The 19,251-nt window shown below is 39.5% G+C and overlaps 1 protein-coding gene across 1 annotated transcript in view; it reads left to right on the forward strand.

The window, feature by feature from the left end:
* Nucleotides 1–16,134, forward strand: part of LOC109909316 (coagulation factor XIII A chain-like) — a 34,239-nt gene extending 18,105 nt beyond the window's left edge. The window contains exons 4-16 of the mRNA XM_031795291.1: nucleotides 367–549; nucleotides 2,359–2,607; nucleotides 4,414–4,526; nucleotides 4,612–4,719; nucleotides 5,190–5,361; nucleotides 10,268–10,415; nucleotides 10,710–10,819; nucleotides 13,547–13,635; nucleotides 13,821–13,980; nucleotides 14,654–14,932; nucleotides 15,362–15,522; nucleotides 15,704–15,715; nucleotides 15,961–16,134. Of these exons, the coding sequence (XP_031651151.1) occupies nucleotides 367–549; nucleotides 2,359–2,607; nucleotides 4,414–4,526; nucleotides 4,612–4,719; nucleotides 5,190–5,361; nucleotides 10,268–10,415; nucleotides 10,710–10,819; nucleotides 13,547–13,635; nucleotides 13,821–13,980; nucleotides 14,654–14,932; nucleotides 15,362–15,522; nucleotides 15,704–15,715; nucleotides 15,961–16,134 (1,958 nt within the window). The remainder of the gene's footprint in view (nucleotides 1–366; nucleotides 550–2,358; nucleotides 2,608–4,413; nucleotides 4,527–4,611; nucleotides 4,720–5,189; nucleotides 5,362–10,267; nucleotides 10,416–10,709; nucleotides 10,820–13,546; nucleotides 13,636–13,820; nucleotides 13,981–14,653; nucleotides 14,933–15,361; nucleotides 15,523–15,703; nucleotides 15,716–15,960) is intronic.
* Nucleotides 16,135–19,251: the final 3,117 nt, after the last annotated feature.

Raw genomic sequence — 19,251 nt, forward strand, 5'->3', positions numbered from 1 at the left:
AATTTACTTGACTAGCAAGGCACTTTGGGAAATGTTTGAATATGGCTTTACACTAAGCAGTATATTAATTTAACACTGTTCTGGTGGCTACAGGTCCACAGACACAACTGTTTCCGTTTTGATTGAACACCGTGTTAATTTCCTATTTTTTTATCACTGGAGAATTTGCTGTATAGGCCCACAGGTTTGTGGTGTGCTCAGCCGAGGTGGTCAGCAGAAATCCTTGTTCCCATTTTGACTTCACACTCAGACCTGACATCCTGAAAAGCACCCTTTTTACCCCTAAAGTTTAATCCAAAAGATTTTACGTTTGTTACCTGGTTATTTAAACATCATTATTTAGCTTGTGATCTCCTTATTTTGCAGCCACCCTGGAATGTGTGAGAGTGGACATGATGCAAAATGAGAACAAGAGCGACCACCACTGTCACTTGTACGAAGGCAAAAACAACATTCTCATCGTCCGCAGAGCCCAAGAGTTTCAGATGACCCTCCAGTTCAACCAGCCCGTAAATCCCAGTGACAATTTCCAGATTGAGTTTTACATTGGTAAGACGTTTTTACACATTTCCACCAATGTAGTGTACATTCCTTTCTGCTGGATAAAAATGAAATTACATGCATTGCTTGACTTCACTGACGGTGATGTATGAAAAACAGTATTCACCATTTGATAATAGTTTTAATGGGAGGGGTTGGTGTTTTAGAGGTGAAGTTGCATCTCAATACTACAATTGTTCCTCTCCTAGTCTCCTCTCTGTCATCTGTGTTTTGCCTCTGTAGCCAATCAGAAACTCTAATTAATACAATTGCCAAATTGAAAGAAAAACAGATTATTGACATATTCCCATCTAAACATCTGTAACATCTGTTGATAGTAACCTTGGGGTGCCTCCCGATTCTCCAAACATCTCCCCAAGTGTGCTCTTGCACACTTCCCATCATGGATTTAGGGAGTTTCCGCTATTGTTGAATCGATGACAGATTGTGCAAGTGCACACTTCGGAAGAAGGGTGTAGAACAGGGATGAGTCCAGGGTCTCTCCACACATTATACTGAATGCTTACATCATAATCACAGGGGAATTGCTAAAAATATATCTATGTGCTCGATTCAATCCATATTGCGGAAGTTCCAGGGTATAGAGCGATTGAAATTTAAAGGTAATTTCCGATTGAGATGGCAGCGTTTACTGTGAATGCAGTCTACACAAACACAGGAACATTGCATTTAAATCTCAATCGCTCTGTAACACGGAACTTCCGCGATACGGATTGTATCGAGCCCTAGGTCCTTTAGTGTCAGCTACAAAACTGCAATATGTCAATTAAATACAAACAAAATCAGAACGACAGCAAAACGACTGCTTAAGAAGTATGACACCCTTTTTAAAATCTTCAAACGACTTACCTTTCACTTATGCCTTGAAAAGGCTTTCATTGTCAATATATTTTTATCTCCCTGAATGTGGGGTTGTCCTCTTTACATCTGCTGTGAAATTCTTAGTTTACTGTGTTCAAAAGGTTTTGAGAATAGGACATAAAAAAATAAGCAGAGAGCACAATATTACACAAAATATCCCTTAGCCTACATTTATTGGATCTGAGGGAGTGGTTGTGTGATAATTGTGAGGCACTTCTAAAATAATGGTGCAAATGGACATGCATCATCCCGGTTGAAATTATGAGAGTGTTATGAATGAAGATACAGTATGTGAATTGACATATGTGCAGCTACAGAAGCGTACTTGTAGTACTCTAGTCTGATCTGATGGACTCACTTAAAACAAATACTGCATTTGTAAATTATGTGTGAGCTGGATGTGAATCCTGCCGTCTGGTTTGTTTAATGTAAGGAATTTGATGTAAAGATTGTACTTTTACCCAAGTATGACAATTGAGTACTTTTTCCACTACTGATGGTTTGTTGCATTCCAGGTCACCTTTATTGCAGTCGCGCTTCACAGACTACCAACAACAGTATCTTCTGTAATGTTGTTGTGATATTGAGCAGACCTTGACTTGTGTTGGTTGATGTGTTGTTAACTGAACAGTTTTTTTTGGTAGCACTTTATTTTACAGTACGGAACATTACCAGGCATTTATAAAATACATGTCATGGTAACACAATAATTACACAGTAATAACTTGATGATTTACTTGCTTTGTTTCTTCAATACTCATAAAAACAATAGCTACCTGGTACCATTTGTTACCGACGGAGGTTAATTCTTTGAAGAACGTACCAGAAAGTATCGATTATTACCACATAACGTCATAGTAAATACTAAGAGTGCAGTGGAAACATGAGTGTCTACATGTGTTGACGTTTCCCCTGTCATGTCACCTTCTCCCCCAGGTATCGATGACAACGTGTTGAATGGCACAAAGATCATCATCTCCTTTGACGGCTCACAAACTGGGAATTGGACCGGCCGCATGATACAGCAACAAGGGGATGCATGCGTGGTGGGCATCACCCCTTCTGCGGACGCCATCATCGGGAAGTACTACACGAGTGTGGCGGTCATCGGGTCCAATGGAATCTCAAGGACACAAAAGGACTCTGGAACAGAGTTCTACCTCCTGTTCAACCCCTGGGCGTCCAGTGAGTGGAATCATTCTGGATTTTTGTTTGTCCTCTTCGGACCGCTTAAGATAAGACAAAACATATGCATTATACACCCCTTACGGGAAATTTTTTTAAATTATTTCACACATGGAAAATCACATGAATTCACATGTGACATTCAATGTTAAATCATGCGAGATTGTTTTTTTGGAACACTTAAAGTGATGATATTTCACATGAAGTTTCACATGTGGATTTTTACGTGATCCCATAACCTTTCACATGTGGATTCAAATTTTCACGTTAATATTTTACACGAGATTTCACAGGTGATGCCTCTGCAAACAAAAATGTGACGTTAGGATGAATACACAGTGCTTTTAACATACAATGTAAATAATTGACACTTTCACATGATTACAATTATTATTCAATATATCCTCACCTGGGATATGAACTCACAACCTCTTAGTTGAAGGTATTCCAATATTCCTGCTACTCCACCACGTCTGTGTCAATGGCTGATTTAACCTGTATTCCAACAATTTGGACTTGAGTAAATTTAATCTCAGCTTTGTCAAATTAAGAAAAATACACTCCAGAAAAATATTATATTTACAATAATAATATGCCCCCCCACATATGACAACTATACAGAAAACCACTCACATCATCAATGATCAGAGAATATTCAGATGGAACTCATGTGCAGAGATGTATTATAGGTAATGAAAGTGTAGAGGAACGTTACAGTACAGACTTTGCAGCGCCGCAGATTGATCAGCGTACCCCAAATCCATTGGTTGTGAGTTGAAATACCAGGTGGGGTCATATTGAAAAAATATACTATACTTGTTTAGGAAGAAAACATTTGGGGAACAATTCAATGTTTCATTCGTTGATTCATGACACCCCAAAAAATCTGACAGTGATGAGATACTGTAGCCTGCATGAAAAGCATGTTTTGATTCACAAAAGAAAAACATGTTGTCACTTTTTTAAATTTTCTTTTTGTTAAAGCTCCACGGTTAAATGCAAAATTCTACTGACAAAATACAAAATGTCAAAAGCCGATACAACAACAGTGTAAAATAACATTCAGTCCATATTTTCTCTTTTAAACAAAGTTTTTCACCAAACCATCAAAGAGAGCAGAGTTCTCCCACTCGAGGGTGCCTCCATGCAGAATTGTTGTCGCATCCAAGTTGTATAATCCACTGCTCAAACCCGTCCAGAATGGCGGGAGAAGCCCCATTCCCATCACGTCCACAAAGCAAAAGGAAGGTCCAATATGTGTCAAAGTCTGGGTAAAATGTACTTAGTTGGTAATGACATTTCAGACATGTGGGCAGTCTAGTACTCACTGTTCGCCCATCCAATAAGCTAGCAGTGAGGGAGATGATAGTGCAGAGAAAGCTGCCCATGCTTCTCGTCGTATGCTTGCTCCATAGGGCTAGAGTAGGCCTGGCTAGCATGCATGCAGCCTAGCAAGGTCATGTCACTTTAGTCCAGCGATAACTTCAGAAGACATAGGTTCCACAGACGTTAAAAACGCTCAAAACACCACTGCCGCCAATGTAATGCGCCGTTAGGAGGGTTCAGATAGTGGGACATCAGCTGTGTGAACGCAAAGACCCAACAGGACGTGGCTTCCTTCCAGGACATGTGACCACGGTCTCAATTAGTTCAAGTGACACAAATTAATTTATAGACACAGGTCAGGCATTAGAAATCAATGATGAACATCCAATTCTCATCCTTACAATTCTTACAAGTCACATCTAAAGTAACAGATGACCAGATTCTGGTAATGAGGCTGCAATTTATTTCTGATTTCTTTAGATGATGAAGTGTACATGCCCAATGAGGAAGAAAGGCAGGAGTATGTGATGAATGAAAATGGCTTCATATATGAGGAGGAATCAGGTGATGGAAGACAATGGTTTTATGGTCAGGTACAGTAAAAGACCACACACACATTTACAGTTGTGTCATTATTGTTCCTTTTTTGAGGCTGGAGGTTATATTTCTCTCTTGTAGTTTGTGGAAGGGATTCTTGATGCCTGTTTCCAAATCTTGGATGACTCACACATGCCTCTAGTAAACAGAGGCGATGCTGTCAAAGTCTGCAGGATCGGCTCTGCAATGGTGAGTGTTATTTGCCGATGACATAAGCACACTACACAAATTCCAAAATGAGCCCTAGTTTATTAAGCACTAAGAGCCAAGTGCTTTTCACAACCACAAGACATACCAAGCATTTAACCTGAACTTCAGTCTACATCCACAGAATGTGATTTGCAGTAGATGCTATACATATACAGTACATATTGAATGAGATATTGCCTCATTTGATTATTTTCATATAATATTTCAGGAAAAAGTTTGAAAAAAAGGGTATATTTGTGTCTACATTCAACTGGTAAAAGGTAACTGTGATATGAATAAAGGAAAACAATTACCCCGGTACCTGGCCTTAATTAAACACTCAATTTCCTTTTGCATGCTTTTACCAACTTACTCTGAACATTTCATTTCAAACTAACCTATCCTTATACCTGGTGCACTAATCTCTTTGGGGGGTTTTCTATATATTTTTCCATTCCTTGTGGAACCAGATGAACTCCCAGGATGACCGCGGGGTCTTGGTGGGCAACTGGAGCGATGACTACTCCCTTGGCACTGCACCAACCTTCTGGATTGGCAGTGACCAGATCCTGCTCCAGTACGTCAACAAAGGGCCCGTCAGCTTCGCCCAGTGCTGGGTCTACGCCGGGACATTCAACACCTGTGAGTGCCTGATTAAATTCCCTTTTCATTTTCAATGTCCACCTCACAACATAGGTCATGTGTCTTCCAAATTACCTGTGATTTGCACTGAGGGATTGATGGTCAATAGAAAACAGGCCCATCCAGTTATAAACTGCAGTTTTCAAATAAGAAAAGGTTGCCTTTTTTTAGTGGGTAGATCAGCTTTAATATTGCAGATGGATTGTGGTTTCCATCAATATAATTGTCTGCATCATTTCCAATCTTTCCCGTAACCCTACCACCCCTCCCCTAATTGGAGTAAACTAATGGACAACAACACTTAGTTAGGCTTCTACTTCCAGCTTATACATACTATATACATTTTACGGATACAGTATATTTAAAAATAGTTATCTTTTGATTGTGTAATGAGTATGATGGGAGACAGAGTGCTGGTTTCAAGCGCAGGGTGCAGCAGGTGTTTATTTAGTACAGGGCCGAGGAGGCAGGAGGAGGCAGGTAGCATGGTCCAGGGACAGGTAGAAGGTCATACACAGAAAATCCAAAAAGGTAACAGTACAGGCAGGGAAAAAGGCTAATGACGTAGTCCATATGCCATGGAATCGGTACATCAAAAATCTATTTTCAACTGTTTTGCAATCTATATGGCACAGCTCTAAATGAAATGTATATACTTTTTTTATTTATCACCATTTTTAAAACAACCTTTCAGGTCTTTAATGGGGGGGGTCAACAGACAAATTCCTTACTATCTCACCCTTCCACTTGCCTCTTCCATTTTTGCGGTAATGCTGCAATTAGTTGGTTGTAACTTTTTGAAGAGCAGACATTTCCATATAATTTTGTTAGCTGCATCTGTGACATGACTCCACTAGTCCCATTTATGATATTATTTACAAAGATTATACAGTTTCTAAATATTTGTTCAATTAATTAAAAAAAAGAATCTATTAGCATATTTGAGTTTAACCATAATGATTGTTTTTCTGTCTTTTCTGGTGGATTAAATTGAAATTGCTAACAACTTTCTATGGCTTGTTTAAAAAAAATAGCAATATTTTGGAGATGATTTCATTTTCAAATAACCGAAAGCGAGAAGTTGCAATCAGAATAAAGGGAAAAAGGCCATTCTTGAACACGGGGAGAGACATTCTTACTAATTTGCCAGAGAACCAGAATGGATTTAAGTATACTGTAAATTTTGTATGACTGAAGCCTTTAGTTTAATATTGAATCATTTCTGCCCTCTGAATTCATATTCAGTATATAAATATGCCTGTTCAACTTTGTCTGGCTTGCCATATACTTCTAAAAAAACAAGTCACTTGGTGAAGGCAGGGCCATAAGTAAACTGGGATATGACTAAAGAGTTAATCAGGGTGATTTTTCCACAAATAGACAGGTATTTTCCTTTCCATGGTAGCAAGATCTTATCTATTTTTGCTAACTTTCTATTAAAGATTGATTGTAGTGATGTCACGTATACTCCCTCACCGGCCTCCAGGTCATCAGGCTGCTGATTATCCCGCACAACTGTCACCATTGTTTCGCGCATCTGTGCCTCATGACACTCACCTGGACTCCTTCACCTCCTTGATTACCTTCCCTATATCTGTCACTCCACTTATTTATTAAGTTATTTGGCCACTTTAGTTGTGATACAAACCTTATCTAAACATATAGGCCTATGGGCTAGGCTACATGATGTGTGCGACTATGATTTGAAAATGTAAAAAAAAAAGCTGGGCATCATTCACAAGTGATAATATGTCATTCAAAAGCAATAGACACATTTGTACCTTTATTTAACTGGGAAAGTCAGTTAATTAAGAACAAATTCCTATTTTCAATGATGGCCTAGGAACAGTGGGTTAACTGCCTGTTCAGGGGCAGAACGACAGATTTGTACCTTGTCAGCTCAGGGATTTGAACTTGCAACCTTGCGGTTACTAGTCCAATGCTCTAACCACTAGGCTACCCTGTCACCCATAACACTATTCTTGATTTAATCTTTTCTTTTTATATACTAAATAATATATGTGTGAAATTGGTTTTGATTTAGAATGGTTCACTATCATGCACCGCTCTCGAAACAGGTGCAGCGGGGAAAAATGCAGGTCGTCTATGCACTTATATAGTGAAATGAGGACACTTTTCCCGTGGTTCATTTTCATGCCAGCCAGGTAGGCTATACTCCTGTTGTAAATAGAAGCAATGTGCTTTATATTAGGAAAATATAGTAGGCCTAGCCTATAGAAAGCTGATAGGATCCTCCTCTGTTTTCTCATGCAATTGTATAGCCTATAGAAATGTTGCGCAACATGAGCTCATGGGCTCCCATGAAGTGTTTTGAGTAGATTTTCGATGACATTTGCATTGATTTCAGAGTGATTAGAGGGACAATACAGTGCTGAATACCAGGCAGTTAGCAAGTTTGGTAGGCTACTAATGATCATCAGCAGCATCAGAGCTTGGAGAAGCCTAATTACCGTGACTAAACAGTCACATGGAATTTGACTGCCATCTTGACTCATAAACACCGGTGTGGCAGTAATATGGTCACTGTAACAGCCCTAAGTCCGACCATATTCTGTCCGCTATCAACACTTTTTAAACTTTTGCCAGTGAGAATGACATAAGAAAGTAGTCAAGACGAATAACTTGATTGAGCCTCAGCCATGTTTATCTCACTAGGTCAGGATATTTAAGCTTCCATATATCCACTAGTTCCAATACAGTGCATTTTGAAATTATTCAGACCCCTTGACTTTTTCCACATTTAGTTACGTTACACCCTTATTCTAAAATGGATTATATAGTTTTTTTCCCCTTATCAATCTTCAAACAATACCCCATGATGACAAAGCAAAAACATTTTTTTTTTATCTTAGCAAATGTATAAAAACATTTTTTTTTTATCTTAGCAAATGTATAAAAACATATTTTTTTTATCTTAGCAAATGTATAAAAACATTTTTTTTTAAATAATAAAACATATACATAAGTATTCAGACCCTTTACTCAGTACTTACTCAGATGAGGAGCGTTGCTGCACAGCAATTTTCAAGTCTCTCCAGAGATGTTAGATTGGGTTCAAGTCCGGGCTCTGGCTGGGCCACTCAAGGACATACAGAGACTTGTCCCGAAGCCACTCCTGAGTTGTCTTGGCTGTGTGCTTAAGGTCGTTGTAGTTAAACATTAAAAGCGTTATAATTTTTTAGGTAAAGCTACACTAAATATATTCACATCACCAAATAATTGATTAAAACACTGTTGTGCAATGAAGGTCGACAGTAGCCCCAGCAGCACTCTGAATGGTAGCACCATGGCACAGCTAGCTTCTGTCCTCCTCTGGGTACATTGACTTCAATGCAAAATCTCGTGGTTTTCACCACCTTCCATAGACTTAAACAGTAATAATGACAGCATCTGTAGGACGTCCTCCAACCTATCAGATGCCTATCAGAGAACAGGCATGTAGTCCACCCATCAAAAAAATCACAGAATAATCTAGTTCTAAAAGTGTAAGCTACAGCTAGCTAGCACTGCAGTGCTAATGTGGCGGGTAGTTGACTCAGAGAGAGAAAAACAATAGTTGAACAGTTTTGAACAAATTCATTTCTTCCAACATTAAGAAGAAGCAAGAGAGAGAGATAGCTTTATTTGGTTGTATTGTTTCTTTACTTTCACCTTCCCTTGGCTAGCAAATGCAGCTAGCTAGTTTAGCCTACTCATACACCCGGCTCAAACAGAGAGGGATGCTATGTTAGCTAGTTGGCTATGGCTATCCAACGCTGGCTATGGCTATCCAACAACTTTTGGTTTTATCAATTTATTGCCACCGGAGTCCGCTGGTGTAACTGCTAAACTGCTTTCTGACTGTACACTGTACTGCATGATTTTAGCGGGTTTACTGATGCGTTAGTTCTATTAGTTCTAGTTGACTATGACAACTACAGTATGCAGGCTGTGTATAGAGGTTAGCGATTGTGATATGGTTTTGCTTGGGAAAGTTTTTTTGCCTGGTCACAGACAGCTGATGTATTGTGCACAAGGGAAGGGAAAAGGTGAGAGGAGGAGAGCGTGTAGATAGTTACGAGAATGTATTATATATACAACGAGCAAAGTGATCATCCTGTTTTTATCTGGCTGCTATGAGAGTGAACTGTTTGCGTGTGATAAGAGGTGTATTCATTCCTCTGATTCTGTTGAGAAACATTTCTGAAACGGAACAAAACGGGGCAAAACATATTACACCCTAGATCAGCTAGATGCTGAGTGTGCAAGGCGGTATTGAATGTGTCACTGTCTGTCACCTTGATTACTCAGAATTCTCCCGACCTGCGCACCTACGTTGCAAACTTTCATTCATAGACTAGGTTGTAGGAACCTCATGATGGGTACAGGGAACATTTTTGTATCATGTAGTAGCCTAAACCTACCGCTATTACATTGAGCTTGGTGAACAGAATATGAATGACAGTCATCCAGTATGCTGTAATAGAAATAAGGCCATGCTCATCAGAAGAAAAAAAAAATCCTACATCATCTTAAATGGCACTGACAGCCACTGCCGTAGATGCTAATGCTAACCCATAGCTCAAAACACAAATCCCGGTTTTCTGACTTGTCTGGAGCATAGGCCACTTTCTAGGTATGCATGAGATGTAGAAAATGTGTAATTAAGTCCTATTAGCAGATACAAATAGGTAGCAGTTTCCTCAGACAAGGCCCGCTGCTGTGCAAGTAAAACACACTTCTGAAAGTTATATTCATAAATCTACTCTAATCAATTGATTGAATACATTTAATGTATTAGTGAATTGTGAACATTTATTAATGTTCACAATTGCATGTTAATTAATATATGCTTATTTTGAAGTATTGCCTAGTCTCTTTAATGGTGTCCCCTCCCCTGCCCCAGTTCTGCGGTGTCTGGGCATCCCTGCCAGGGTGATCACCAACTTCAACTCCGCCCACGACAACACAGGGAACATAGTCACAGATCTCGTCTTCAACTCAGTGGGAAATCAGCTTGAACTGAATGAGCGCCTTACCAGAGACTCAATCTGGTAGTTATATTTCTGCTTATCCATTTGTATTGAATGAAAATGAAATCCCAGAACGTAGGTTTCTATAATCCTATCTTTCACTGTATGTACTGTAAAAACAGTTTAGTCATAGCATGGTGGGGGGTGAAATGGACTAGATGTCCCTGTTATCTTTAAATCATTGTGCTTCAAGAAGAAAATGATTGTGCAGGATCCCAGATAGTGTACACTGAGTGGTGCAGGATGCCAGATAGTGTTCCTGATGTGTGCAGGATGCCAGGTAGTGTTATTGAGAGGTGGGCATTGTCTCCACAGGAACTACCACTGCTGGAACGAGGCTTACCTGTCCAGACTTGACCTCCCTGCAGACCAGAACTTTGGTGGCTGGCAGGTGGTGGATTCCACCCCCCAGGAAACCAGTGATGGTAAGAGAGAAATTAGGATGATGGGAGAGAGAGACCTAATTTTCACTTCATTTTGTATGCTTCAAAATTGCATAATCAAATTCATGAAAACGCAGCGATTTAAGATAGTGTGTTCCATGATAATTTGCACCCTTGATAACCGCTAGGCTAAATAAATACAATTACTGAGCTATATTGTAAGCAAAAACAAAACATTATTTTATACTAATACAATTGCTCAGCGAAAGAGATTTTGTTTAACAAGTAATACAAAACCATCTAAAAAAAGATAGTGGTCAAAATGATTGGCATCCCTGTTTTCAATAGTCCAGCACCCTCCCATTGCGAGGATAACGACACTGAGCCTTTTTCTTCAATGTTTTATGAGATTGGAGAACAAACACGTTCGGAGTGATCTTAGACCACCGTTCCTCGATAAAGAATCTCTCCAGATCCTTGATATCTTTAGTCTGCACTTATGGACTGCCCTCTTCAATTCAAACAACAGGTTGATTTTGTACTCAATTAACCATTTGTTTGTGGATTTTGATTAGTGCTTGGGGTTATTGTCTTGCTGGACGATCCACTTGCAGCCAAGTGTCAGCCTCATGGCAGAAGCAACCAGGTTTTTGGATAAAATATCCTGGTACTTGGTCAAGTCCATGATGCCATTAACCTTAAAGGCCCCAGGACCAATGGAAGCATAATAGTCCCAAAACATCAAAAATCCACCACCTTATTTTACCATAGGTATGAGGTACTTTTATGCATACGCTTCTGTTTTTCAACACCAAGCCCACCACTGGTGCGCGTGGCCAAAGAGCTTCGTTTTCATGTCATCTGACCATAGTGCTGTTTCCAATCCATGTGCCAATGCCATTTATTAAACTCTAGGTGATGTTACTGTATGGTCAGATAACATGAAAATAGAGCTAGTTAGTTCTCTCTCTAAGCAATTGTATTAGTATAATAGAACATATATATTTTTATACAATATACAGTAGCTCAGTATTTGTATTAGAATCATTTATTCTATACAGTCTTTTTTGCTCATCTTTATCAAGGGTGCCAATAATTATTGTCCTCGCTGTATATTTTTCTACATTTGCATTTTTTCATCTGAAATGAATGTTCTTCGGCCCTTTCTATGTTTATGTCTGTTCTCATACTTTTAAAACATTTACTTTTGATGTGCTTTAGAATGTGCTTTGCTCCAAAACAAGATATCCAACACACTTGTTTCAGACCAAAACACACTATATCCAGAGCCATGTGTTTAGAGAGTTGGAACATTGAGGTTTCTGCATTGCGATGCCTTCCCATAGCACTACAATATTCTATGGCAGCCACGTTAGCTCCCGAATGAGCATTATGTAATAGGTGTAGAGCTGGCTGATGCTTCCAGTGATGGTGAGAGGGATGACCGTGTCAAACAACTTGTGCTCCTTCTCTCTGCAAGTCAGCTGCTACACAGGGACCATCAGCCGAGATGTATTGCATCTCCCTGAATTCTGCTGCTGGCGTCTGTGCTCTCTTTCAGAGGAAAGCTGGTCTGTAGACCTTACAGGGCACACAGTCATCCACAAGGAAACCTTTTTCCACCATTATGGCCATCGTTGGTTTCGGCAGAGAAACGATGTCGGACTGCTTCAGGATCTCCTCACTGACAGAGCCTCCATATGGGGCTGAAACAAAGAAATGTGTTAAGAAAGTTGCCCCATGTTGTCACGTTGCAGCTCACAGTCCGCTGGTGGATGTTGAATCTGTGGGCCAGATCCCTCTGCTTCAGACCTAGTGAAAGATGAAAGTCATGAAAAGGAAAAACTTGTCTGTGGGCTGCAGGGATTGTGACGGATGGAGAAAAAAAGGATTAAGATGCATTACTATTCAAAATTATAACTAAAATTATCAGCCCTACAGATTGCAGATAACTATGGTAATTCCAAATCAGAATTACAGCATCACCTCTGTTTGCTAGAGATATTTGTGAGTCATCAGTGTCCAAAAAAGGAGTCTCCGTCAAAGGTTGTGGGTCAACCAGCAGGACAATGACCCAAAACACACATCAGAAAGCACCCAGGAATGGTTCAAGAAGAAAAGCTGGACTATTTTGGAGTGGCCAGTGTTGAGTCCAGATCTGAATCCCATCAAAAATCTATGGCGAGAACTGAAAACAGCAGTTGGTGGAATGCATCCCTAAAATATTGCGGAATTGGAGCAGTTTCCAGCAGATTGAGGAATCCAGTAAAAGATGCAGCAAGCTCATTGATGGCTACAAGAAGCATTTGTTGGCAGTTATCTTGGCCAAAACCTCTGCATCCAGGTAGCTCTTAGGTGCTAATAATTTTGTCCACGTTATTTCACCCCAAATTTTTTTTATTTAAACTTCAATTGGGAATTATTTATAAAAAACTATAAGGGTGCCAATATATTACGCTGCAATTGTACATGCAATTCTTAAAAGTAATAAAATGGCTCTGAAAAGCATTGATTGCATCTTGAAAATGTACCAATATAATGATAATTAATACAATCCGTTTCCAAATGCATTGCTGTGTATTCTCCAAAAATGCTAGCCAATATATTCTAGAAGATGCTAAATAACCAGCTAACAAAATAACAAAACCGTTTGGATGCACCCTAACAGCACCCTAGGGAAGTCGTAAATAACAAAACATTTAGAAACGTGAACTATCCCTTGTAAAGTCAAATAGACAGGGTCATGGGTTGTTGATATTGTTTTTGCAGGATATTACCGCTGTGGACCTTGCTCTGTCAAAGCAATCAAGGAAGGAATGCTTGGCTATCAATTTGATGCCCCGTTTGTGTTTGCTGAGGTAAAACAATACATCTTCTTTATGCTTGACCAGTAACACTCTGTTGAATGTTCAGCCATAATGACTTCATCGTCACTCTATGCCATGATGAAGCGTAACACAGTTATCCTTTATAACTTGCAATACATCTTATTTCATTCAAATCAATCATCATATTCACATTCATCTCTTTCTTTTAACCTCAGGTGAATAGCGACGTTTACAAATACAAGCTAAACTCACAAACTGGGAAAACTGAGTTACTAAGCGTAGACACAACTTATGTCGGCATGAAAATCCTGACGAAGTCCATTGGTGAGACCAATGAGCCAATGGACATTACAGAGACATACAAATACCCAGAAGGTATGTGGCACCTGGACAATGGAGTAGGTTGGCAAGGGTGTAACTGCATGTTTAAAGTTAGTTATTGGCAGTTTGCAAAGTGTCTCATGAAACTAATGCAACAAGAATGAAGTATAGAAATGACTTTGCTATTACTGCTTTTCAAATTACTTTGCAAAAATATAAACGTAACATGCAACAATTTCAACGATTTTACTGAGTTACAGTTCATATAAGGAAATCAGTCAATTTAAATAAATGTATTGGCCCTAATCTATGGATTTCAAATGACTGGGTAGGAGTGCAGACATGGGTGGGCCTAGGAGGGCATAGGCCAACCTATTCGGGCACCTGGGCCCACCCACTGGGGAGCCAGAACCAGCCAATCAGAATGAGTTTTTCCCCCACAAAAGAGCTCTATTACAGATAGAAATACTCCTCAGTTTCATCAGCTGTCAGGGTGGCTGGCCTCAGAAGAAGCCAGATGTGGAGGTCCCCAGCTGTACAGTATATACAGTATATTCCTATAGGTGAAATAAAATTGTAGTCCCACTCCTTAAAAAAGTCCCACTCCTTGCTGCAGCGATCTATGATATATACGTGTTCCGAAGAGAGCGGTTTAGATCAGTAGACCACCCTAGGACACCAGTCCCATGTTAACTCTATTCCCCTCCAACTCCCCCCACACACACAGGCAGTAGTAAAGATGAGGAGACCATGAGGAATGCAGAGAGAACCTACAAGACGCATTTGCAATATGACGATGAGCAGGGCGTGGCGATGACGCTGGAGATCCCGCAGGAGCGTGTGAAGATTGGCCACAACTTCAAGATGGCTGTGGTCTTCAGGAACCTGAGTGAAGAAACACGCACCATCCATGGCTTCCTGGTTGGCTCCACGATCTACTACACCAACATCCAAAGGGCTCAGTTCAAGCAGTTGACCTTTGACATCACTCTGAAACCCATGGAGAGTGAGTAGAAACCAGGGTGATCCTTTACATACGTACTGTAGGTCTTTTTGGGCTTGTCTCCATGTATCACAACTCTGTATGATAGTCCTGCAAAGCTTTCAGACCCCTCTGAAATAAAATCCTCAGCTGCTTATAAAAAATGCTTTGCAGTCCTTTTACAGCTTTATGGCAACGTCCTGTTTCAGCAGGTGTGTGTATGTATTGTATTGTAAGAGAACGTGAGGTAACGATGGGATACTCTCTAGTACTTACCTCAAAAGACTTTACAGGTAACAACCTGGTAACAAATGGTAAACAATGGTGAATCCCAAATAACCCAAATATGAATTATCAGGTAATAATTATAAAAGTTTATGTTCTGCCAAAGATGCTCCTGTTGTTGATTGAATTTGTTTCATTGTCAAAACTCTGTCTCCCTAAAACCAACAGCGTCGAGGATACAGGTGGGCGTGCTGGCCCAGAACTACATGCCCAAGCTGGGTTGCCAATCCAACCTCCGCTTTGTGGTGACGGCCAAGAGCATGGAGAACAACCAGGACATGACGGCCATACAGATAGTGAACCTGAAAGGCCCCGAGTTGGCCTTTGCGGTGGGTCTGGAAGTTTCATTAGTCCTCTTTATTAGGATGTATTTCCTTAGTCCTTTAAAGGGATAGTTCACCCAAATAAAAAAATGACATCTTGGTTTCCTTACCCTGTCAGCAGTAATTTGGTCACAGTGACCAGGTACACAAAACCAAATAATGGATTGCTCTCTTACCTTTTCCATAGACTGCTGACATGGTAAGGAAAACTGTCATTTTGTAACTATCCTTTAAAGTGTTCCGTAAAAGTATATATATGACATTTATTTAGTTTTTCCCCAAGAGCTAATGTTGTAGTGTACCCAATTAAAGCCTTATTTGTGCTGCTGGAGTGCTGCATCTCTCCTCGCCTTTGTTAAAGCAGCCATTCTGAAAAACATCCATGCTTCCAAAGCAGGGGAGTTGATAATCCCTAGATTATTATAATGTCTTATATCACCATAGATTGTTGTGAATGGAGCATCTCTATTTGAACAGATGAGTGGACCAGCGAAGGTGAACCAGGAGATATTTGTCAAGGTGGAGTTCACCAACCCGTTCCCATTCAGCCTGCATGACGTGAGGATGGCCATACAAGGGCCTAATTTCATCTCATACCGGGAAAAGTTGTACAGGTAAGAGGATTTACAACTCCAAGTCCTCACATCATGAGGATGTTCACACTTACATTGGTCTCACATTCACAAAAACAGATCCAATGTAGTCTGGTTAGTAAATCTGTGTGTGTGTGTGTGTGTGTGTGTGTAGTGAGATCTCTACCGGCGCCTCCATCACCTGGATAGAGTCCTGTGTCCCTACGAGGTCTGGGAATACAATGATCTATGCTGTCCTGGACTGCGCAGTCCTTGGGAATGTGCAAGGCAATTGGGCCGTCAGCGTCCAGGCCTGAGCATCGCCCAGGAAGCCCTTCCCACCTGCTAATCGCCTGCCATCGACCGGAGAACCATGGACGAATAGAGGCTCTTGTGTAGATTTGAAAGGATTTGATTGCTGGATATGCAATTCCATCTAGCTTATGAGAAGGTGAGGGCGAGCAAATAACATACCCCTTACGGAAAAAACACATGATTAACAGGTGAAATTTCCTCCTGGGAAATCATGTGAAACCAAGTTGTTTTTTTTAGAACACTGAAGTTTACATGTGGATCATGTGATCACAACCTTTCACGTGAATATTTTTCAAATGAGATTCCAGAGATGATGCCCTGCAAACAAAATTGAGTCGTTAGGATACACACAAACAGTGCTTTTAACATACATTGTTTTCAATGTAAATTTTTGACATACATAATTACATTGTGTATGTTTATTTATACAGTAAATATTATTCAACATGTCCTCAGCTAGGTTTTGAACTCACAAACTCTTGGTTCAGGGCATCCCGACCTTCCTGCTACACCATCACGTCAGTGTCAATTACAGATTGAACCTGTATTCCTACACTTTGGGTTTGAGTAAAGTAAATATCAGCTTTGTTAAAAATACACTATTATAAAAAACGATTATAGTTATCATAGTGATTCAGGAGTAACATTAAAACAGAATAATATCCCCCACAAACAGTAGACAGCTATTCAGAAAACTATACTTATTCTGAAATAACTATGAAATCTATGGTGAGAGAATAATAAGATTAACTAAAATAGAAGTGCAGATGGCACTCTTTTGCTAAGTGCAGACATGTATTATAGATAATGAATGTGTATAGGAATGCTATAGACTTTGATGGGCAGCAGAAAGATCAGCGTAACCCAGAAGTTGTCAATTCTAATCCCAGGTGGGGTCATATTGAAAAGTCACTACTAAGTGATCACTACTAAGTGATAATCATGTTGTCACTGATGAAATATTTTGTACGCTATTTTAGCTGAATAGTGTACCAGTTACTTTAAAACCCACAAATCATTTGATTCCCTTACACAAAAAGACATGCAAAATCACATTGTTGAGCTGAAATTTTCACATTTCACAAAAGAAAAATCACAAAAAAAGAGAGACTTGAGGTCAGTTCTTCACATATGAAACCACATGTTCACATGTATTCAATTTAAAGTTCACATGTTAACACCACCTTTTCACATATGAGGAGAATAACATGTTTTCACCTCACGTGGAAAAAAAAATTCACGTGTGAAAACGTTCACATAGGAACATCTAACTCTCAAATGTGTAGTTTCATGGTATCGTACGTAGACATTTTGCATCCCCATGTTGTCACATTTATTTCACGAGATCATGTTTTCACATGTGTCGGTTCATGTTATCAGATGTTGCTTTTACATGTTGTCACATATGTTATCATATCATATCATATGTTATCATGTGAAATGCATGTGATTTTTCTGTAAGGGATTGCTTACACCGATAAGATTTGTTACAGAAAGGGCTAGGGGCTAGGAGTTCATTTGGAATTGGGCAGAAGAGGGAGGGCCAAGTCGCAATAAGCGCATCAGTTTATCTTATTATTTCCTCTGCATTGCCAAATATCAATCAAATCAATATATTTTCAGGCATCGGTGACACTTAAAGTTGAAGGGCACCTACATAAGGACTTCATCACACATTCATTAGCCATATATGCCACATTCATAATCAGTAGAACTGCAAGCTGACTTTATTTAACTAGGCAAGTTAGTTAAGAACAAATTCTTATTTTCAATGACGTTCTACCCTGGCCAAACCCGGACGATGCTGGGCCAATTGTGCGCCGTCCTATGGGACTCCCAATCATGGGCAGATGTGATACAGCCTGGATACGAACCAGAGACTGTAGTGACGCCTCTTGCACCGAGATGCAGTGCCTTAGACCACTGTGACTTCTTTGATATGTCACAATATCATCACTTGCATGTCAACTCTAAACATCCTATGTAAACTTACATTTGTTGACATAGTTTTTTCATAAAAGTTAACCCTTCACAAGTGTTTCCAAAGACTCTCGGACTAAAAACGTTCAAAAGTTATGATCCATATGATGGATAGAGTTTTTTTATACAGTCTAATTAGATTACATTTATATATCAGGGATTTAATTTGGTTTCGAATCAGCCGACTCCGATTCGGGTTTATGTTATTGTCGACCTTACAAACCTTTGCTGACTGTAAATTTCTCACACAATCATGACCTTCAATCTAATCAACGGTTCAGTGTTATCTGCAGTAGATTTTAAATCAAGCAGAAAAGGTACTGCATTTAAAGAAGCTATGCGTATTTGGGAAACAACATGAAAAATGTTTCTTTAGACTGAGATTTTGGTTGCAAAAACGTTGCACATCACCCACCTATCATCCTTATATAAATAATTGAATTGTATAACGTTAAAAAAAGAAAAGATCACAATGTAAAGCCGTATGTGGGAACCATTCCTCAGTTATTTTGTTTGATAGTTTTATGTATAACCAGGTTTATTGGAAAACCGTAATTTTTGGCTTTGCATCAAACTAAATCTTTTAATTTCACTGCCATTTACGGTTTTTAACATTTCAGCTGTGCACTGCTTTTGATTAACAATAAAATCATTTTCAAAATCAATACTGTTGTCACACCATTATATTTTTTGTATCATTTAGTATTTTAAAACATTTCCGGATAGAGTGGGATAAAGTTAACAGGCCACCCCCTAACACACCTTACAAACCCGCCAACCTTTTTATGACAAAAAAAAAACAGGCTTGCACAAAGTGCTAGAAAACATTCAGACCATCAACTCGACACAGGTTCCATATTAACCACTG

The sequence above is a fragment of the Oncorhynchus kisutch genome, linkage group LG18, assembly GCF_002021735.2.
Source record: "Oncorhynchus kisutch isolate 150728-3 linkage group LG18, Okis_V2, whole genome shotgun sequence".
NCBI lineage: Eukaryota > Metazoa > Chordata > Actinopteri > Salmoniformes > Salmonidae > Oncorhynchus > Oncorhynchus kisutch.